Source organism: Eptatretus burgeri, chromosome 11 (genome assembly GCF_056783735.1).
Source record: "Eptatretus burgeri isolate ZD-2024b chromosome 11, Ebu_testis_v1, whole genome shotgun sequence".
Lineage (NCBI taxonomy): Eukaryota > Metazoa > Chordata > Myxini > Myxiniformes > Myxinidae > Eptatretus > Eptatretus burgeri.
This window is the reverse complement of record NC_140971.1, coordinates 35,517,156-35,540,569: the sequence shown is the minus strand read 5'-3', so window position 1 is coordinate 35,540,569 and position 23,414 is coordinate 35,517,156. Positions and strand designations below refer to the sequence as shown.

Sequence of the window (23,414 nt, the reverse complement as noted above, 5' to 3'; positions counted from 1 at the left end):
CCTCCTTCTTTCAAATCGGGGAAAATTGGGGAAAAGTGGGACAGCAAAGCGATCATTAAGGAGCTTCACCAATGTCTCTTTCCTTGATCTGCTCCCTCCATCTTTCCACATCTTCTCATTACCACACATCAATCTCCCCTTTCTTGCTCTCTCTCTCTCCCTCTTTCTGTCAATGGTCTTTGTCTTCATCTTTTATGTCTAACGAACCAGGTACAGTGGACCCGAAAGGCAAAATACAAGGCTGCCCATGGCTTTAACGACACATCCTGCTGAGGCACGATTCCACTTGGCTGGATAAATGCCAGCCCATCCCTCCAACCATGTCACGGTACCACAACGGTGGCTGCTGCCGACTCAGGAAGAGTTGCTCATAACCTTACATGGCGTTTTTATTATGATTATCAACCCGGTTCATATTTATCTATTCTTTACTTCACATAACAAATACGAAATGGTTCAATGGGAAAATAATTCTAAGTCATAGATAACAACAATAATGACATCATCAACCATTCCATCCATCAAAGCAAAACAACACATGAAAATTCAGAGATTGTCATTTTTGTAGCAGTGTACAATATTTAATATCGGAAGTGTCCAAACAATGTCAAAATCTGGGTATTTGTCAAAAGCAAACAAAAAAAAAAAACCTTTTGTAACTTTGTGTGTCCCCATTCTGAAGGGTTGTCAACAATCGGTATCTTTTTGTTTTGATGTAAAAAAAATAAAATAAAATAGGCGTCATGTCTGCCCAATCCCTTTTCTTTTCTTAACCAAATGGAACAATTGATTAACTTTCATCAAATAAATTTTTACTATGTTAGAACAAGATCTACAAAACATTTTTCTTAACTTCTGAAAGTCATAAAGAGAACAAAGGTAAAGACAAGAAACAAGAAAAACGGTCACAAAAATATCTGTTTTGCCAAAGCCTGTGGATATTATGTCATAAGTATGAATTTCACTTATAACCGAGCTGTACGTGCTGGTCAGAAAAACAGCAAGGCTTGGGTTATATTAGATTATAGCTCAAAGGGGAAGCTTTATGATCAATTTGTCATCCCAACTCACCGGTTATAATGAAAACAACTCAAGTACTTTCACCAGTGAAGTTTTAGTATGCAGCAACTGCGATATTTAAAGTATTGTTTAAAAACAAACAAACTTACTTTGGATGTATGACGAAACGTTAACTTAAAGCTTCAAACAACGATCTGCTCAAAATACAGCATGATCAAGAATTTCACAAAATAAATAAACCAATTACCTTCAAGGAGAGTGGCTGTATCACGGTGGAACGATTGTACATCACGACGTGAAATGAGGAGTATATTCCATTATTCACGAAGTACATGAACGAGCACTTGTCATCTAAACAGGAAGAAAAAATTGTGTCATACATGATTTACAAGCAATAATTATAACAGGAATACAAAGAAGTTTATACACAGAAGCAGGCCATTTTTGGCTCAACATGCCTGTGTCTTATCCATACTTGAGCTTCTACACCCACTGGAGGCCATGTGAACGATGCACATCACCAGCACACAATAGCCTACTCTTTTAGAAAGATGATGTGGGATCTTTAAATTCTCATTTTGAATGGGTTTCTTTTCACGTCCCAAAGGTAGACATGTTTTTAGATGTAGCACGCACTTCTAATTCCAACAGAACAGGAATATCGTGTTACATTTGCAAAGAAAACTTAGTCTGGAGTAGTTAATCCGGGGTGGATGGACGACTTTGTAAATGAACGAAGTGAATTAGTTTTTGAGTATGAATAGTCTTTTTAAAGATGGAATGCTGTTTTGCAACGTTGGGAAAAACGAGAGGATGTTCGCACCATGTGACCGACCACGTGACTACGTTTTTTCCTGGGCAAAAGCTAACTGGGTGTCAATGCACACAAACAATACAATTACAAACGAGTGGTTTGGTTCAGAATTTTTTTGCAAAATAAAGAATGTGGTTTGAAAAATACGTTCTTTGCAAGATGAACTAACTATTTGGCATTTCACGATGCTGGGTGCACTTGGCTGGATTAACGAGCTTGTGAATGTGAATGCATAATAATAATTAGAAAACTTGTGAAATGATAAAATCCAACACTAGTGTTAGCACGAATCACCTTTGAGATTGTGAAAGGGAGATTTGTACCACACACGGTTTCAAATACATGACAACCAAATTGTAGGCTTGCTATCAAATGGGATATTCTGCCAACTTTCTTTTTACTTTTAATGTTACCTGTGAAAAAAAAGAGATACGTGACATCACAAAAATAGAGGGCAGATTCATATTTACAGGAGCTCAAATCAAAGGGCATATCATTTTATTTTTGAAGTTAAAAACACAATTTGCATTACCCTTCTGCAATTGGACCATCGCTATACCTGTGGTTTCTGATTTCTTTGTAATAACGTTGGCAGCAAGAGTGATGGCAGATTGCACATAATATCTTCCTGGTTCTGCAATCAGATGAATGCTTGATCCTTTGGGAAAGTTTTTGTCCAAAGCTTCGTTCACTTTTGATGCTACCTGAAAAGGAGCTCAGTGACATCACAGATTGGAGTGCAGACGACGATTTACAATGAGAGCAAAGATAATCATGTCAAGTTGTTGGCACAAGGGGTGTTTCAAATTTGCTCTACCTTAAATAGTGGGGCAACTTAGCTAAATATAGCATAACAATTGTGCATTTTGTGAGGAAAGCACCAAATTTGGCACACTAGTAGCCTATCATATTATGAACAGATTTGGATATCGGGCCATCCAAAATTCAGCCGCTGATGGCTGTGGCAGCCATTTTCCACTGCCATCAAAAATTTTGAGATGGCCCGATATCCAAATCTGTTCATAATATGATAGGCTACTAGTGCGCCAAATTTGGTGCTTTCCTCACAATAAGCACAATTGTTATGCTAAGTTGCCTCACTAAAAGGAGATCTACTCTGCAAAAATACTTTCAGAGAATGATTACAAAAAATGGAAAAGAAAAATGCTTTTTCAGTAGATAAAAATTGAGTCAGAAAGAAAGCTAAAATAAACAACAACAAATTATATTGTACGTTTTTGGACAGGTATTGAGGCTCATTGATCAACGGACAGGAAGAAATTGTTCAACAGACAAATTGTGGAAAGGGGAAAACAGTGGGATGGCAAACAGATGGAGTACAGCAAATAGAGAGAAATTGCAAAAAGGTGGGAACATGATCTCAGAGACAAAAAAAAACATGTCTGTACTCCTTGTTATAGAGAAAAAAAAACATTTTTGTTGACACTGGAAACTCTTGCAATTTCTGTTCAGTTCACAAGAACCATGCTGCAAGTACACCCCACGACAGTATTCACAACTCAACGGTGAGCACGCTTTTGCATTACATCGCCACAACATGCAAAATTCATTTTTTAGTCATAATTGTCAATGATAAATTCTAAGGGGTTAAAGGTAGAAAACAAGAAGACGCATTAAAGTGCCTGCAGGTAAGAATAAACAATCTTAATAAAATGGATTTGGTAATAAAAGACTGAGAATAAGCAAAATCTGCGGAGTTTTGATGTGCTTTCTTAGAGCGTGTGGTTTCGCGTCCAAGATCTTGCACGGGCTCTCTTGACCCCAAGCCACATGACAATATTGAATATACATCATGAAAGCAAGGCCATCTCTTTGAATGTCATCATAACAGTATTGCCTCTATTGAGGTTTCATTGAAACACTAGTTGTCAGGGACTTTATTTTCTTGAACTTGTTCGAAACTTGTGAGAGTACGATGATAATGGGAGAATATAGCAAGTTGCCAACACGTGAAGAGGATTAAATAATGAGATGTGATCTCTGTCAAATCAACAAGCTGATTTGGATGCCTAATTTATAAATGCTCTACTCCCATCTTGGATGGCAATTCTGCCTTGTCAGCTTGGATGTTATTACCTTAACACAGCTGCTCGAGACTCAGCCCAGAGACTACTTTCAATCATTCGGGGTGAGTCTCAAAAGAATGTAGAGTACTTTGGGCTGGAATAATTATTTTATACTCATGCACCTGTGCCGCAACAAGTATATCACTTGTCACAACCTGGTTAAATCATTTAGCAATAATGCAAGAGCGAAACATAGTTGAACAAAAGATACTCATTTGGAATTTTCAAAACTTGCTTCTAATCAAAATGTGGAAATTTTTTACAAAAGGGACCAACCTCTTCAAACGTCTCAACACCATTGAACCTTCCATGAAAACCTCCTCCAATGTCCAAAAGTTTCAAGTGGATTTCAAGCTTCTTCTAGATAAGCAATGTCAATGAAACACAAGTTCAATGGATCATCAAACTGAGTGCAAATTGATACATAATTTAATCAAATTGGCTGCATTTTATTAAGAAAAAGAAACTGCTGACAGTACTTACAGCCATCTCAAAAATACTTTGTGCCGCAATGATTGCTTGGACAATGCACTTCACAAAATAGCTGCTTCTTGGAAAATGGACACTTTCAAAAAACACAAAGAAGCATTTTTGTGTTTTAAATTAATGTTACAAAACATAAATTCATGAATGATTTCATCGATAATAATCAAATGCAATTTTAATAGACTACGAGAATGACAGCAGAGCGCAGACCTCCACCCGGCTGAACAGTTTACATTTTGTATCCCACTGATCGGCCGGCTCAGCATCCGGACCTGAACCAAAATATAATCAGGTTGTTCTTGTCACTGACCCAATTCATCTACCTAGTTTTGTCACAACTCGTCCACAACTTTTTGAAATATCTTGTTATACATCGTTTTTGGCTCCATCTTGCGAGGGCGAAGAATCACTTTAAAAGTTAAAATATTCTCATATCCGGATGTTCACCATAATCGAATCGATTCGTCCTGGTTACACACCCAATCAGTCCACCAATGTTTGGCCGAATCCGTGCATAACTTTTTGAGATATTGTGCTATTTATCGTTTTTAGGCCGATCGCTCAATAATGAAGAATCACATAAAAAAATTATAGTATCCGGATCTGGATCCGGATCTTCAGCAAAATCGAATCAGTTCCTCGTTGTCACACACCCAACATGTCCAAAAAATTTTGACCGAATCCGTCTACAACTTTTTGAGACATCCTGTTTACAGACATAGACAGGGGTGAAAACATAACCTCCATCCACGTTTGGTGGCGGAGGTAATTAGTCAGGAGTTGGTACTGCCTTAACCATCCACGGCACTGCAACAAAGGACTTCTGCAGCCCCGTGGACCACACGGAATCTGTGAACTTTCTGACCTGGATTCTTGCCAATGGCACATTCTCTCTTCTGGACTTAGTAATGACAAATTTTCGAACACCTCCTGTTCCTTCATGGCTCAGTTAATCTGATCATGTTCTCATGAGAGTGCACACATGCTCTCTGGATTTTTTTTTCAGTTTCCACAATGCCACCGAGACAGGGGGTTGACTCAAGCAGACTGACAGGGACTGCAATCTTCAGGATTGGTTTTCTATCCTGCCACCTCTGATATTGCAGCCACATAGGAATTCTTCCACAAAAGCCTGCTCTCTTTCCTGAACAGGTTTATTCCTTCTCGTCTGCAGCTATCATAGCCCTCCTCGCACCCCGAGTACACTGAATACTGTGAAGAAGCAGCTGTCTTCAAAGAACCTCCCAACTCTTCATGGAAAGCCAATCCAACCGAAAGTAACCTTAGGCACAGCAATTCCACAAAACCCGCAACAAATGTCACTCGGTAAAGGCAGGAAACAACACCTCGCCAATCTCAAAGCTGAACTCTCAAAACTGGCTCCTTCCTCAAAATCCTGGTGGTACCTTGCAGTGACGTTTGTCTCGAGAGTATGCTCCCCCTTCATCTCTCCCCTCACCTCAAATGGCATTACAGCCAACTCTACTCGTGAGAAAGCCAAATGTCTCAAGTCTGTGTTTACTTCAAAATTTCCCATCCTCAACCCAACTTCACTCCTTGCTGCTATACCTACTTGCATCAAACTACTCCTGGATACTGCATCTTTCTTACCTGAGAAGATGGAGAAGTTTCTGGCAACCCAAGACTCCAACTCTGCCCAGATATACTCTTTCTACTCTGCTCAACGTATAATTTGCCTGAGGCCACCTTTGCTCCACTTGGAAGTCAGCCGACATCACTGCATTACCCGCAAAGGCATAAAAACATTTTTTCTCAGCTACAGCTCACTTGCAATTATAAGCAAAGCCATTCAATCCATCATTGCAGTTGACATCAAATTCTTCCTTTTCTCCATATGACTGAACTCAAACAACCAGTTCAGTTTCTGATCCAAGTCAAGCCACACTGAACATGTTGCTACTGTTCTCGTAACAATCGATGGAGGCACCAAATGTCAGAGATCAGGGGCATGCATTCGAGACAGGTGCCTATTATGGGCATAAGTCAGGTATTTGATCGTTTGCCATCCACCTTACTTTCCAAACTCTCAGAATATGACATAATGAAGTGTCTGGGGCAAGCCTGGTTCCTTATCTCCGTCAACAATGTTTCTGATTCTTGTAAAATTCCGGGAAGCAGTTTCTTCCCTCTTTGCAGACCTTGACAGAATCAGGAGCAAGTCTAACACTTGTCGTCTCTTTAAACCCTGGCAAATCTCACTCTTACGTCGTCTCCCCGAAAGGACCATTTGGTGAATCCTGCAATTTACTTTCTTGGCAAACCTCTTGAAGAACCACAATCTCTCAAACGTTTGGGCCTCATCATCAGTTACAATATTTATTGTGCAAACCATGCATCAGAGTCGGCCTGCAAAGCCAGCTACCAACTGGGCATCCCCCATCTTGCCTTTTCTTGGAAAATCCAAATTTCTAACAACTGAAGAGGTCTTCATCCGTAGCTCAATGTTTTACCGCTTTACTCTTTCGACGGCTCTCTACCTTACACCGTTCACTTGTTGATGCTGTGAAGTCAGAGGCACAAAATCATTGGAATCACCCGTGGTGATTCTGAATCTTCAGGCCTGTTGCTCTCACATCAAAAAACAGGTCAGCGGTTCCTCCTTTCTATTGCCAGTGAAACCGACTTCCACAGTCTGTTCAATGTAACTCTACTGTCCAGAGCTTCAAGGTGGCTGTCCACCTCTTTCCCTGGTCATCCACCATACACACTCGTCTCTTCTACCCCCATTAACCCTCTCAAAGTCCACCCCTTCCTTTCCCGCTTGTTGTTTTCTTCCTCCACCGACCTTTCCATTTATTTGTTTCAATGCTCTTTCATGTCAAGTTTTCCTTGCTGGTTTTCAGCCCATTTCTTGTGTTTGAGCTTGAATCCAGCTTGTTCACCGACTGTGTCTCCTCACCCCCTCATTCTTACCATCACTACTTCTTCCTTCAAGTGTCCCTCCACTTGCTGGATTTTTTTTGGGGGGGGCAGGGGGAGGGGTGGGGTTGTATACAATGTCGATGCTCATAAAGTGTGTTTCCCTGATTTCCACAATGTTCTTTCTATGTTCCCACTCTTCCATGAGCCTCGACTTTGTATGGAAATATAAATGAATGGTGCGATTTTAACCTCTGCCATCGAAGATCGGAGGTTACTGTTTTCACCCCTTTCTGTTTGTTTGTTTGTTTGTTTGTTTGTTTGTTTGTGAACAGTATTACGGAAAAACTCCTCGACGGATTTCGATGAAACTTGGTGGGGGGGGGGGGGTTAGGTATGGTCCAAGGATCATGCCATAAGATTTTGGACTTTGTTTAATTTGTCTAATTCCCCCCCCCCAAAAAAAAATTGAGAAAAAATGTTTTTTGTTTTTTTTTGCATTTCTACATGTTTTAAGTGATTTCCAACCCCCCCCCCCCCAAAAAAAAAAAAATTGTTAGAGAAAAAAAATTTTTGCAACTTTTTTTTCAACAAAATTTCGATTTCTTTTTTTTTGCATTTCTACATGTTTTAAGTGATTTCCAACCCCCCCCCCCCAAAAAAATGGAGAAAAGAACTATAACTCTGTCAGCACTGTTGACATATATAATGAATAAGATACAAGGTTCACTTCAGTGACCCAGCAGTATTGGCGGCGGAGGTTTTGCACTCTCCCGAGTGCTCCCCCTCTAGTTTTTGATGATATCGTACCTGAGACCAATCACGTTCAATCCCAACTTCTTTGCAGTCAAGAGCAAGTTCATACTCAACTTTATGTCCACCGTAAAGTTTCTTTCAGCCTGTCTGGAAAGCTCAAATTCAGATGTCGTGGGAATTCGCAGAACAAGCCTATGAAACACAGCACACAAATATGACATGAAAATAAAACAGTAAAAAAAACTAATGAGTCCGCTGATGACTTAACGGCCACAGCAATGTGCAAGAAGAGGGCACATCCTCATACGACACGGGCATGTCCTCGCACGGTACGGGCTCATAAGGCGTAGCTGCGTGCGCACACTACAGGTGTCAGAACGCACCCAACGCACATTTCAGGTGCTGGTCCCAAAGTTAAACGCACTTCACGGGCACTGGGTCACACCCTGTAGGGTCACATTCTGTAGGGTCACACACTCACACCCTGTAGGAACCGGGAGCGCCGGCTCGACCCCTGTGCGGTCTGACCATTTCGGATCAGGATTTCCTGTTTCATTTCTGCACAGTGTTCCCACCGCAATTTGATTATTTATGAAATCCGTTTTTTTCTGATCATTCTTTGTGTGTATTTGAGTGCGAACATACCTCCAGCATGATCAAATGAAATGGAGAATAAATTGCTCTCTTGGCAAGTAAATCAAATAAATGAAATTACCCCCGTGTGGGGGTGATGGTCATCTCTATAATATTTTTTTTACTATCATAATCGATGAACCGTTGCCAGATATCTCCTAAAATGACAGACGAGATAGGTTTTGAAAATGGCGACTTTCACAACTTTCGTGACCTCGTGACCTTGACCCTGACCTCGAATCCGGGAAAAAATATGTCGTTGGGAATCACTCATCGACCTCTACCCACATACCAAATTTCATCAAGATCGAAGTAAAAAAGTTTTCTTTGTACCGGGAGGAGTTTTTGACCATCTTCCAGGTTACGTGGCGGCCAAACGGGACGGAAATTCAAAAATCTGTCCAGTTAGATACAAGATAATATTTTTTACTATTATAATCAATAAACAGTTGCCGAATATCTTGTAGAATGGCAGACTAGATAGGTTTTGAAAATGGCGATTTTTATAACTTACGTGACCTCGTGACCTTGACCCTGACCTTGAACCCGGACAAAAGTTATATCATTGTGCAACACTCATCGACCTCTACCGACATACTAAGTTTCATCAAGGTCGGAAAGAAAAATTGTTGACGAACGTACGGACGGATGGACATTTGGTCCGGCTTTATTAGGTCATCTCGGTAGAGATGCTCGAAGAAGTAACCATGAGTGCGATTCAGCACTCTCAAGCCAGATTTGGTTTTTCATCTTGTTGAGAGAAAACTTTGACATGGCCAGGCTTGAGTTCTTCATGGGTCGAACCCCAAACATACATATATATATATATATATATATATATATATATATATATATATATATATATATATATATATATATATATATATATATATATATATATACATACATATATATATATATATATATATATATATATATATATATATATATATATGTATATTTACATTTTCATGGAAGCCTCATATGAGCCTCGACATTGCATACAAGAAACAACTCAGCTTTGCTACATGGTCGGCAAAGGAAAGGTCAGGGCTGATGTTGAGGCCTCAAGGTTAAAGAGACCAAACTTCTACCGGTGGATGACCAAGGAAATAGATTGGTGGGTTCGTTGAGGATAATTCCGAAGCGATGGAGTTAGACTGTGGGATTCTCCAGAATTGAAGGATATGTTCCATTTATCAGACGAGCGTCTATTAATTTACAGATAGTACTGTCTGACACAATGTGAAGTCGTCTCTAAAAAAAAGAAAAGATGGTGTTCTAGAATCTACAGCATCAGAGAGATCATTGATATTTTATCCAGCTTTATTACGCATGTTACAGTCATGACGTAAAGTTGCGAAAGGATGAGAAGTGTCGGATGCGTGAGAGAAGGGAAGGCGCAAGAACGAGAAAGTGAATAAAGGAAAGAACGAGAACAAGAAGGAAAAGGTGAATAAAATTGAGGGACAACACTGGGCTTCCCTAATACTGCAATTAGGGAACTCCAGCCTGCACTGTAAGAGGTGAGGAGAGCATTCCATTGATGGAAACAGGTTGACTGCATGAGTGGAGGTAGTCAGAAATCCAGAAATGGAGGTTGCCTTCTCTGCCACAAGTCAGAGAGTTTGGAAAGCAATGCAGGATGCTCGGCCAATTTGAATGTTTGAGATACGTCTGTAGTGGTATTAAAGAATTTCTTTATTATTGTGTTACACGCACGTATACATGTAGCAGATGAGGTTTGCACTATTCTTGTATACTTATGGTGATGTGAAGGAAACCATGCAGACTCTATTTTGCCATTGTCTATTTGTATTATAGTTATGTCGACCCATATCACTTCAATGTCCTGGGACAGGGCTACAACCTTATTTGAGATTTTTTTTTTAATATTATATTTTCACAAACATCAATATTTTGTAGGCATGCTTAACCTTTCTTCCATGCATATATAATTTCCCCATTACTGGCATGAGGGCCTCAGATTGGCTTCTTGGCAAAAAAACCCAAAAAACAACAACTTTGCTGTGCTTTCAGCATTTGTGATCAAGTTTTCCCATGCTTGCAAATTTCACCGTTACACAACAATACAACGCACAGAGGTAAAACATGAGAGAAAGAGTGCAAGAAGACATGGGCGTACCGAGCAGCAGGATGAAGCCGTGCCACCTTTTCCAACTCATCCTCACAATCAAAGACCATGGTATCGACACCGTGTGCAGCAGCATGCTTGATGTGTGAAGGTTTCTTACAGGGATTGCCAAATATTATCCTCTGAGGATTCACTCCAATTTGCAGCACCATGTCAATTTCATTCTGTGGGAAAATTTGATTGTGAGCACTTTTCATCGAGTCCAACATGAAACGCAAAGATAAGCAGTACGATGAGAGGCAAACCCACCTTGCTGATGCAATCAAAACCTGTGCCCAAACAGGCCAAAGTCCTGATGACAGCCGGTTTGTTGTTATATTTCACGGCAAAGAATGGAGCCACTCTTGGTAGAGCCTCATGCCAGCGCAGGTGTTTACGCACCATGTCCCCCATGTCGGCCACAAAGAATGCATCTCTCTCATCCTGCAAAAACATATTATTGTTTTTTAAAGTACAACATCCAACATTGCTTTTTGGAAAACTGACTCGAACTCGGCGATTCTCATCGAGTTGCAGCTTTCCCATTGAAAAAAAGGCTGAAATTTTGCAAATAGCAATTTGGAGGAGAAAGTAACTCATGTACAGAAATCTAAGAGGTATTGGAATTTTTTTATGAACTTACAAATGTGCCAGATGCAACAATAAAAAAAGTCTAATATGTAAAGCTGAGTTCGTGTCTGTGGGTGGGTCATCGGTGCCACCGATTCTACAGGGCACAACCTCCAGCCGTCCAGAAATTGCCACTATATTTTTCTCTCTGTGTAGTTCAGATTGTTTAAAGGCCTCATGTACATTTCAAGACTGAACAACGCATCTTATATCATTTTTTTTTGAGGGAAAAAGGTACATTTTGATTACAACTCAAATGAGGTGATACATGTTTTGGCTGCAGTGATCGCAGCAGTCGTCTAGCATACTCCGCCCAATGAAGGTCCATTAATTCCCATATTATGCAGAGGAAAGAAAATAGTTTTATTTTTTAAAATAAAATACAATGACAAACTTTGTGGGACATCAAACGCAGTTATTTTCTGTCTGCCAGACGTGTCACTTATAACTCAATGTTTGCTTACCAGATTTTGCAAATATATCCCGTGTTTGCTTCCATGCAAGGTACGAAGAAAGGCGTCCCTACACATGACGTCATCACGCAGCGATGTATACAAAAGTAGGAATTCACTAATAATTGGAGCATTTTTATCTATCTAGCTATATATTACTAAAACTCTCATCTTGTATGTGTGTGTGTGTGTGTATATATATATATATATATATATATATATATATATATATATATATATATATATATATATATATATTCCCAAAATACAGCCAAAAACGATACACGATAGTGCAAAAATTTTAGGGCCACCTTACTCACCATTCTCCTGCGGTGTGCAGTATCAAGTTTCGTTTGAATCAGCAACGAAAAAATTATTAAAAAATCAATTCCCGATTCGGTCAAGTACTCTTCGGGAGAATTTGATCAATGCAAACAACCTCAGCGGTAAAGTTCGCTAGAGCTATCTTTTTTTTCTTTGTTTAAAATTTTTTTTTTGTCAACCACTGTCACAACAGGAACCCAACGGGTTGACGGGTCATCTCGTATATTACTAAAACTCTCATCTTGAATATATATATATATATATGTATGTATGTTCCCGAAATACAGCCAAAACGTGATATGGTAGCGCAAAAATTTTAGGGCCACCTTACTCAGCATTCACCTGCGGTGTGTAGTATCAAGTTTCCTTCAAATCGGGCAACGAAAAAATTATTTAAAAAATCAATTCCCGATTCAATCAAGTACTCTTGGGGAGTATTTGATCAATGCAAACAACCTCAGCGGTAAAGTTCGCTGGAGCTATCTTTTTTTTTCTTTCTTTTTTTAATTTTTTTTTTGTCAACCACTGTCACAACAGGAACCCAACAGGTTGATGGGTCATCTCGTATATTACTAACTCTCTCATCTTGAATATATATATATATATATATATATATATATATATATATATATATATATATATATATATGTATATATATATATATATATGTATGTATGTATGTTCCCGAAATACAGCCAAAACGTTATATGATAGCGCAAAAATTTTAGGTCCACCTTACTGAGCATTCGCCTGCGGTGTGCAGTATCAAGTTTCCTTCAAATCGGGCAACGAAAAATATTATTCCAAAATCAATTCCCGATTCGGTGAAGTTTTGGTATGACGATCCATAAAGCGCAAGGACGAACCACGGAGAACGTGTTGATATACCTCGAGAAACCGGTTGGCCGAACGACGACTCCTGAGGTAAATGCTCAAATGTTCATAAAAAAATACTTTTTCCCCTGGAAAGGAAAAGTGTCTCAACGTTTCAAGAATCAAACAGCAAACATTGCCAGTTATTCCTCGAGGAAGAAAAGCCGATGAGATCAATGCATGTCTCCAGGCCTCCTATCTGTGGCAGCATGTGACGAGACGTGAACTCAACACGAATATGCAAGTCCGCCTTCATGCTGACGAGACATCACAACACTTTGCTCATCAGCTTCTCCAACTTGGTAATGGACAGACACCGGTTGATAAAGCTGAAGGACACATTCATATTCCTTTCGGTAACTTGGTGAACTCAGAAGAGGAGTTGATGGCCAAAATCTTTTCAAACATACAGATCCACTATCGCGACCACGAATGGCTTTGTGAAAGGGCAATCCTTGCTCTGAATAACAAAACTCAAAAGATTACGGATGGATTCGGACGAAAGTTGGTGAACAGGTTGGGTGTGTGACAAGGACAAATCGACTCAATTTTGACGAAGATCCGAATCCGGATCCAGATACGAGGATTATTGAATTTTTAACTGATTCTTCACCATTGAGAGATGGGGCTAAAAAACGATATTGCATGATATCTCAAAAAGTTGTCGATGGATTCAGCAGAAAGTTTGTGGACAGGTTGAGAGTGTGACAAGGACCAATCGATTCATTTTTGGTGAAAATTCGAATCCGGATACGAGAATTTTTCAAGCGATTCTTCATCACTGAGAGATGGAGTCTAAAGCTATCTATCGCACGAGATCTCGAAAAGTTGCGGACGAGTTATGACAAAACTAGGTGGATGAGTTGGTTTGGTGAAAAGAACAAGCCGATTCGATTCTGGTTAAGGTCCAGATTCAGATCAGACTTATCAGTGGAATAGAAAATGTAAACTGTTCAGCCTGGCGGAGGTGTGCGCTCCACCGAGTGCCTTTGTAGTTATTCCTTTACTTCTCCGAGTATAGCGATCCTAAGAAAAAAATTGAACAAGCTTTTTGTGATGCAAGCATAAATGTCTTATGCAAAGGTCACCAAAGGACATGAAGTTGATATGAAAACTGGTTTATTCATCCATGCACTATGTTTATCTATTTTGAGAAATGTTAGCATGAAGAACAGTTGTATGCTTGTGTACACCGTTGTACTTACCTGGAGCATTCCATTCAACTTTCCCTCCAGGATATCAGCTGATGTCACATTTCCTTTCAGCAATGTGACCGTCTTCAACATAGCATTAGTTTCAGCATGGGTCATTTTGCCAACAATGACCATCAAGTGACTTCTGCCAAAAGACAGTATTAAAAAAAAAACAGTTCTATTTCACTCTATGGTCTCACAATGCAATTAAAGATAATGTTGCACCAATCCCATCAAAAATGAAAATTAAATTTGACAGTTTTGCTGCTGACAAAACATCAGTGGAAATTTAGCTCTGAATTGCAAGGTAAAAGTTGTCCATGAAAATCAAGTGCAGATGACCCTCAAACCCCATTTACACTAACACTCCAGATCATACTCCGGTACTGCAACCCGTCGTTGACCCATACACATGGCCTTGAAAACAGCGTATCAAACTCATAAAAATGTCTGCATCAAATTAGCTGGGGCCCATTCACATCGACCGGACCATCTCCATATTTGTCGCCGAGTAACCAGAGGACGCGTAGCTCGTCGGATATCACCATGCTCGTGACGTGGGCATGGGAAGGCGAAGAATGAACTCTGATCTTTATCACTCCGCTTCATATTGAGGAGCCACTCACATCGCCATTACTCTGGTGCTGCTTAACCTACTCCGCCGTACATCTGTTGACATGAAAAAGCCATTCCTATGCTGATACGGACATTTCCGTTGATGTGAAGGGGGGTTTATGTTACAATTTCAGCAATTAGTAAAACTGAATTTTCTGATGCTGGTGAGGAAATGAAAGATCAAGTTATTGATAAGTGCGCATCGCAATGCCTACGCAGATGTCTCCTTCATGAATCTGACTTGAACATTGACACCATGCTCCAACTAGCTTGGGGGTATGGAAGTATCCGAGACTCAAGCCACACACGGGGAAGAAAGGACTGTCAACAACCCCAAGATGGAGGCTGTTAACGTGATCAACAAAACTCATTCACGGCAAACTGCCTGTGTGGAAGCAACGCAATGCAAGCTCTGACCACAACACTTGAGGTTTCAGCACATCGAGGCGTTGCTACGGCTGTGGAGCAACAGGTCACATGTATGGTGATGACTGCTACCCAGGCAAAGGGAAAATCATGCAATTGCCGTCACAAACAACCATTTTCAGCCGAGTCTGCATGGCAAAAATCCGGAAAATCCATTTGGATGCTTCGAACTCCCAAGACAACTCAGTGCGATTTGTGGGTGCAGCTTCTGAAGATGATAATGAGGAAAGTTGTCTTTAATTGTATGGATGGCCCACTAGGGATGGACACAATAACGGTCAAAGTTGATAAAATTTCCATGAAACTGATGATCAATTCCAGGGCTTTTGTCAACATATTGCACAGAAACCCTTACCACAAGCTGTATCAAGGTGTCCACCACCACAATCTAAGTCAGCCACCACCATCTTCACATTTGGCTCAAGCACTTTTCTATTCGAGGTGCATCTGACAGCTGTCTGAAGTACAACAACAGGAGAACTGTGGCCAACATTGTAGTGACCTACAGATGATGCAGGATATCTGCCTGGGAGCACAACAGTCATACAGCACGGGGTACTAAAGATCGCACCCAAGTTAAACGAGTTTCAAATTGTTCTGTTCTTGCGTATGGCAGCTTGGCTGCTGGGTAGCTATTATTTCTTGGAAGAGTGGCTGCGCTGCTGATGCTGTGCCCCTCCAGCAGTACACTGGTACTCATTTCGCCGATCTCAGAAGGATGACAGGCTGAGTCAACCCCACCTGGTGTTCATTCAGTGCCAAACGGGGCTCAAACTCTGGACTCGAAGATCCCAAGCCAGCCACCCTAATCACGATACGAAGCCAACAACAGGCTTAATTTCAAACTATGGTGAGCAGATAATGACCGAATTTAAAGATGTATTTGCAGGTGTGGGGAAGGTGGTGGATTTTAAACTCAAACTGTGTATTGATCCCAATGTACAACCAGTCATTCAGTCCGCATGCAGAACGCCATTTGACCTGCCACAACAAGTGAGAGCCAAAGTGAATTAATGACTCAGCTTAGACATCATTTAACTAGCTCCTGGACTATTCTCAGGTATCTCCACTGGTTGCTATTAACAAAAAGAACGGCAATATTCGTGTTTGTGTGGACATGTATATATATATATATATATATATATATATATATATATATATATATATATATATATATATATATATATATATATATATATATATATATATATATATATATATATATATATATATATAGTGTTGTGGTTGACGAAATTCGCAAACCACCATTCAGGTCCCTTAGGTGAGATATCTCTGTAAGTATATGTGTAGTTAGGCCCAAACCCGTTGTTTCGAGGGAATAAATGTCATTCATTCAGGCTGCGACCCCTCTAGATAGCCGTTTTTCTTTTACTATCTTTATTTTGGACCAGCCGCCATTACTACCATTACTACCACCACCAACCACGTCTCAACAGCCATCACACAACAACCACCAACCGCAACGCCGCTTCACAACAACGCCAACAGCCACGACCTTTACCGTCACAACTCGCCCTCGCAACCATCGCATCACCGCCATTTCCGCGCCGCTTGTGGGTACCGATACTGGACTCGTGCAGGGTGCGCACCGAGCAGCGGGTGCAGAAACACCAGCCTTTCCGAAGCAATTGGATCAAAAACGACTCACGCCCACTTCTGTTCCGTCCTATCAGCGAGCATGGGGCGATTTAGCCCCGCCTCCAGGTGCGTCGGAGTATAATCGCTGTATGCAGATTCGCAGATCAAAAAGCATTCACGCCCACTTTTCCTCTGTCCAATGGGGAGCCAGCCAGAGGTAAAGGGTCGAAGGTGAAGGAGCGAAGCCATGGGGGCTATAAAGGGCCGCGTTCGCTCGCCAAAAAGGCAGTTCAGTTGGGAAGAGTCGGAGTGGAGTTGGAAAGAGTCAGTCAAGGAGAGTTGAGTTGGGAAGAGTCAGAGTAGGAGTTGGAAAGAGTCAGTCAAGGAGAGTGGAGAAGAGAAGAGTCGGAGAAAGCAGTTGGACGGAGCTGTGGAGAGTGGGAGAGTTGGAGAGGTGGCGGCGGCGAAGGCAGTCGAGAGGGCGCTCGTGTCAGAGTCGGGGAGCTGCGGAGAGGGGAGGCCGATAACGCGACCGAGGTCGCAGTGGACACGCTCGTCACGGGACCCGAGCCAGCGAGATATCCTCATCCCCCCGAGCATCAACAACCCCCTCCTGTTCCCCCCCCCGCGCTGAGATAGTGTGAGAAGGGGGCCTCGTTCCCACCCCATTCCAGACACTGTCCGCGAGGCCCGCGGAGTCGGGGCGCCACCGCCATTTTGCGGCTCATCACCAGACGGGTAGGCTCGACGCGGTCTCGGCCCCAGGCCCGTCTGCCCCCTCATAGTGGAGGGTGGTCCCTTTTTCTTTTGCTTTGAGTATATGTGTTGTCGGCGCCGTCTGTGAAGTAAAACTGTATAAGTGTTGCCGTGTGCTCGGTAGTCGGTGGTAGATCTGCATTGTGTTTCACTTTTACATTTGCTTTTTGTGCAGAATTGTCGTGTCACTTTTATATTTGCTTTTTGTGCAGAATTGTCGTGTCGTTTTTACATTTGCTTTTGGTGTATAATTGTATATGTGTGCTTTCCGTTTGCCGCGGAATAAATGTGCTTTATGTTGAACTGTTTTTCCCGTTTTGCTTCGTCTTTTCTTTATTGAATCTCCATCTTACTTCACGTAAAGGGTTGGTCGTGGGCTAAAACGCCCGATAATTAATCGAACCGTCGGGGTTGACGATAACACCGCTCGGTTATCCCGATAGTACGGAACGGGTCGCTTAAAGTGGCCCGTGTCCGAAGTCGACCTGCGGCGAGGTGCGATCGCCCGGTCTACCCTCCGTGTGGGTACTTAGGTAGGTCGAATTTGGCGAGCAACCCTATCCCACGCGGGGGGCCGATTGGCACGATCGTGGTGAGGCCGAAAGGCCCACCCGTGACTAGTTCCCGGCGTTAGTCCGAGAGGGTCACAACGGGATTGTCCGTCCGGTGGGCGATGTGCCGCGATTCGAGTTACGTGGCCGTTCGCACGCCGGTGGGCGCGAATCCGCAACACTGGTGTCAGGAGTGGGATATAAACTCATCGCCCTCCTCGCGGCACTGGTATCGGAGAACGGGAAAACGGGCTCTCCTGTCTCCAGCTAAATTCACGGGAATCGGTCCAGGGGTGAGAGGAGCGACCCCCGATTCCCTCCTAATTACGAGCGATTCAAATTAACCCTTTACGAGAAATAAGATGGCGTCTCAAGGCGAGCGGGAGCCGGGGGTATTAGAAATGGATGTAGAATGTGTAGAATCCATGGTCCAGGATGAAATCCCCGTGCAGGAAATGTTGGTTGTGCAGGAACACGAACTCGTCCAACTGAACCCAGAGCCCGAAATAGGTGCGGCGGTGGCCGCGGTGTATGACACCTCCCCACCCCCCTTCCGCCAAAACCTCCCGATCCTGGCCGAATCGGCTCACCCAAAGCGCACCCGACATGGCCCGGCTATGCGCCATGCTGGCAGGAATCAGTGGGGAAATGCACGAAATGACAGCGAGGATGGATGCGAATACACAACAAATGAACGAAAAGATGGATGCGAATACACAGCAAATGAAGGAAGAAATGAAAGAGCTGCGGGGTCAGACGTGGAACATGGGCCGAAGCCTGCAGGCGGGCATGAAGGCAGTAACCGGGGAGCTCAAAATGGCGACTCCACGTGTGGGAGCGAACGAGCTGGGAGGGAGTGCAACGGCTGTCGGGCCCGCGGTGGAGGCGGGTAAGGAGAAAATAATTCGGGGGACGTATTGGGCGAGAAGCGTGACGGAGACGTGCACGAGGGAGATAAGAGACGAGGTGAAAGGAATTGCGAGGGTGAGAAAAGAACAATTAAGACGGAAAGCAAGGATGAGGTACGCGGAGATCGTGAAAGAGCAAGGAGTGAAAAACAGGGAAGGACGGGAGCGACTTAAGGAGAAAGCAAGGTTGACCTACATAAAGATAAGGGAAAGACGCCAGAAAGAAGCAGAGACTAATAGACACGAGGGGACAACAGAAACGAATAAATGTACAGAGACACGGGAGATGGGAACGATAGAGGAGAGACTGCATGATAATGACGGGGTTCGAGACGCACACGCACACACAGAGGTAGTGGAGGACGATGAGGTTGAGCTCGCGGAGCGTGTAGGGACCCGGTGCGAGCAGCGGGATAGCCTCCTCCAGGAACGAGGGGAGGGAGTATGCCCCCTTGAGGCGAGTCACGACCATGTGGGTGCGGTCGTGCTTTGCGAGGTCGAGGGGAGGAGTGCTGTGGACAGGTGCACGGGGAGCTTGGGGGGTATAGAGGCCCCGGAGACCCTTGTGGGGACACGAATCCCCAGTGTGGTTGTCCCGGTGTGTGTGGTATCGAGGTGTGTGTTCACGAGTGTGGCGAAATGCGTGCTGCAACGCACGCATAGCGCAGGTGCAAGGGCGTGTGTGAGAGCGACCGGGTGGGTGACAAAGACCCCGTGTGTGGAAGCGACCCTGTGTGTGAGTGGTGTGGTGGTAAGTGTGCAGAAGGGCGTGCTTCCCAGCGCGCCGTGTGTGAGTGAAACACCGCGGGTGAGTGCCCCCGCGTGTGTGAGTGAGGCACGGTGTGTGGATGAGGCACCGTGGGTGAGTGCCCCCGCGTGTGTGAGTGAGACACCGCGGGCGAGTGCCCCCGCGTGTGTGAGTGGTGTGGTGGCGACTGTGCCGCAGTACGTGCTTCCCAGCACGCCGTGTGTAAAAGGGGCACCGCAAGTGGAAGAGGCCGTGTGTGTGAGTGAAACGGCCAGTATGAGTGAGGCACCGCGGGCGAGTGCCCCCGCGTGTGTGAGTGGTATGGTTTGTGTGAGGGAAATGGCACGAGTGAGTGGAAGGCCGCGAGTGAGTGGAGCCACGTGTGCGAGGGAGATGGCATGCGTGAGTGAACGGCCGAGTGCAAGGGAGACCGTGTGTGTGAGAGAGCGGTATGTAAGGGAGATGTCGGTGGGCATGTGTGAACATGCAGCCGAGTCTCCCGGTGTGAGTTTAATGGTGAGGTGTGTTAGCGTCGTAACACGCGGGACTGCGTGTGTGGAATGGAGACGGAGACTGCGACAGAGGAACGAAAGCCGAGTAGCGGCTGTAGTTGTTTCGGGGACCGTGCCGGGTTCACCCAGCATTGAGCATGAGGTCCGTGCTGTGCAACGCACGAGGCCCCCACGTGCTCGCTTGCGAGAGTGAAGTCCCGGTCCGGAAACGCCAGCGGTGGATTTGCCGATCCCGCGGAGGGACAAAGTTGAGGCAGGATTACGGATTTGGACCGGACGGGTTCTCCACGCGATCGTGTGTGTTAAGCCCCAACGGGCAAAGCACATGTGTTCGCGTGGGGAACCCCTCGAGACGTGGGGCTTGTGTTTTTTTTATGCGCACGGTGACGCCATGGCTGCACGTGGGGTTGGAATCCGGCAGGAGGGGTATCCCTGCCAGATAGTACCGTCCAAGGAGGGACGAGGTACACGTGCAGCTGCATGACGTCACGGGCAGGTGCAAAGTGCGCGACCTGTGAGTTACCGCGCTGGTGCTGCGCAATTAGAAAAAAACAAAACAAAGAACAGCAAGCCTCACTTTCGGGTGCACAGGATTCCTGGGCAAGGGGTGGAAGACCCCCTTCCCTGGGCACAGGATGGAAACTAGTTAGGGGGAAGGGTTAGCTTAGCTAGACCGACTTCATGGGGCAGGGGTAAGTCCTCATGGAGTCCGTGGAATGGATTAGTTAGAGGGATTGTTAGTGAGATTTAGGTTGGGAAAATGGAGTATGGGATTATTTGGAGACAGTGACAGACTTTTGGATGTGTAGAGTTGACGTAGCTTAGCGATGTAGTGTTAAATGGAACGTGCTGTAGTATAAGGGACGACGTGGGAGCACGAGTTAGTTAGGGGAGGTAGTTAAAAGGATGGCAGAGTTCAGCGGTGAGTGTGTTGAAGAGTTGGTGAGTGAAGTGGAAGCATGTGCTTGGTGAGTGAGTGAGGCCAGCGGGTCTGTGTGAATGGAGCGAATGGGGACTGCATGGTGCGATGAGTGATTGGGGGGAGGAGTGACTCCTGCCCAAGGGACCCCGGGGTCAGTGTAGAGTGAGTTTGGGGGTTAGTCAAATTTACAAAATGGAGGTCGTTTTGTTGTTCGTGGGAGTGTAGGCTCGAAACCCGTTTGGAGGGGTGCAGGAGCCCTGTTGACGGGCTGGGAGCGTGGCTGCAAGAGGTGAGTATCGCTGAGTGGGTACACCGGGCACCAGGCTAGTCGGCCGTGGTAGGCCAAGGGCCCATGGGGGGCCGGGATAGCGTCGTGGGCACGGATGCGCCTGCTTGGTGCAGGGGCCCGGGGCGCCGGTAGCCGCGTGGGCAGAGTTGTGGGCACGGGTGACCCTCGGAAAGGGGCCTGGGAAGCCAGCCTGCCACGTGTGCGTTTCAGGGGAGGTGCCATGGGGGGCACTCCCCGGTGTTTAGGGAACTGGTAGGCTCGGAGGCAGTGTAGTGCCCGGGGGTGCCATAGCTGGAGATTCGGCAGAGGGTCGTGCCTGCCAAAGGGAGCCACGCGTCCCAACCATGAGACCGTGTGAGGGCACGGAGAGAAAATTGGGGGGCGAGGCCCAAAATTGTGAGGACACCAACACAGGCGACGGGAATCTGGGTTGTTAGAACCAATAGTTTAAGCGCGAGGCGCTTGTTGAAAGCCCTGGGGTAGTTTAACAGTTAAATGGATAGGGTAGATTAGGAAGTGTACCCCTCCGCACCATCCATCCCCTCGCTCTCGTTGTGGGCCGCTGGACCCACTTTGGTTATAGATCGCTGAACTCTGGGGAGGCCATCCTGAGGCTTCGTTGGGCCTCGACACAGGACGCTAGCTCTCCCTTGTTCCCCTCCGGGAAGGGAACGTAGGGGTTAGGAGTAGGTTAGGTGACAGGATAGGTTAGCCGAACAAGGACAGTAAAGGGGGTTAGGGGACGATTTATAATGGGGAAGTAAACATATAAACAACAAAAAAATAAGTTGGGGCTAAATTGGGGTTTGACAAATTAAGGGAGTGGGTATAGACAGTGACAGGCAAAGGCGATCGGTTGGGAGGGAGACTGTAGGGTAGGTCCGTGCCCGCCTTCCGAGTGGCCAGCACCACCGCACTCCCTCCACCAAACTCCACTGAACGGCGAAGGCTGGCCAGCTTCATCGGCAGCTGTTGTTTTGCTGCAAGGCCTGTGCCGGCTGGATCGGCTGCAGCTGCTGTGCTGCAAGGCCTGTACCAGCCGGATCGTCTGCAGCTGTTTTCTGCAAGGCCTGTGCCATCGGCTGGCCGTGTTTTACTTCAAGGCCTGTGCCGGCAACTTCATCTGCTGGCTGTGTTGCTGCAAGGCCTGTGCCGGCCCACTTCATCTGCCGGCTGGCTGTTTTTCTTCAAGGCCTGTGCCGGCTAGTTCATCTGCCGGCTGTGTTTGCCTGCAGCGGCCTTCTTCTGCGGGCTGTGTTTGCCTGTTGCCTTTGCCATGCCATGCCACTGCCCCTGTTCACCAGCCCCCGTTCAATTTTGCGTTGCCCCCCCCCCATGTTCATTGCCATGTGCGCCAGGATCAGAAAGCAACAGTTTGCAAGCTGCGAGAACTGCCCTGTTGGCAGCTACAACGCGGGCCTGCAGTGGCGGCCCGTGCACCGTGTTTGCGTCCATCCATTCATCCATCCATTCGTTGTGTTCATTGCGCGTGCCACTTGAGCTGGCACGGAGACTGCGTTTGTGCAGCCCATGCACCGTTGTGGTTCACTGCGTTCAGTTCAAAAGGGAAGGCCTTGGATTGCGTGTGAGCAGCCGGCCACGTTCCCTGTCACCTGCATTGTTTGAGCCAGAGACTGCATGCGAGCAGCCTGGCTCCCTGCGAACTGCTTTCTTTTTGCAGAGTCCATTGATCCTGGGCCATGGTTTAGTGTAAAATTTGTAAGTTAAGGTTAAGATGTACTGTACATATGAGTGCGCCCCCGGCATGTCTGTCTTAGCGCTGGCAATTTTATTTTAGTCGTCCGT

General features: G+C 44.9%; 1 protein-coding gene across 4 annotated transcripts in view; it reads right to left on the bottom strand.

Moving 5' to 3' along the window:
• LOC147016858 (ornithine decarboxylase-like) overlaps positions 1 to 23,414 on the bottom strand; it is a 67,971-nt gene that overhangs the window by 17,374 nt on the left and 27,183 nt on the right. For 2 of the 4 annotated variants that reach the window (XM_085845972.1, XM_085845971.1), the window contains exons 2-9: positions 14,295 to 14,427; positions 11,081 to 11,254; positions 10,823 to 10,995; positions 8,098 to 8,235; positions 4,405 to 4,486; positions 4,194 to 4,281; positions 2,394 to 2,534; positions 1,268 to 1,371 (exon numbers count right to left, since the gene is read on the bottom strand). In XM_085845972.1, coding sequence (XP_085702098.1) covers positions 1,268 to 1,371; positions 2,394 to 2,534; positions 4,194 to 4,281; positions 4,405 to 4,486; positions 8,098 to 8,235; positions 10,823 to 10,995; positions 11,081 to 11,254; positions 14,295 to 14,417 — 1,023 coding nt within the window. In that variant the 5' untranslated portion in view covers positions 14,418 to 14,427. Of the gene's footprint in view, positions 1 to 1,267; positions 1,372 to 2,393; positions 2,539 to 4,193; positions 4,282 to 4,404; positions 4,487 to 8,097; positions 8,236 to 10,822; positions 10,996 to 11,080; positions 11,255 to 14,294; positions 14,428 to 16,845; positions 16,975 to 23,414 lie in introns of those variants that run through there. The other 2 variants (XM_085845973.1, XM_085845974.1) reach the window with 2 other exon arrangements.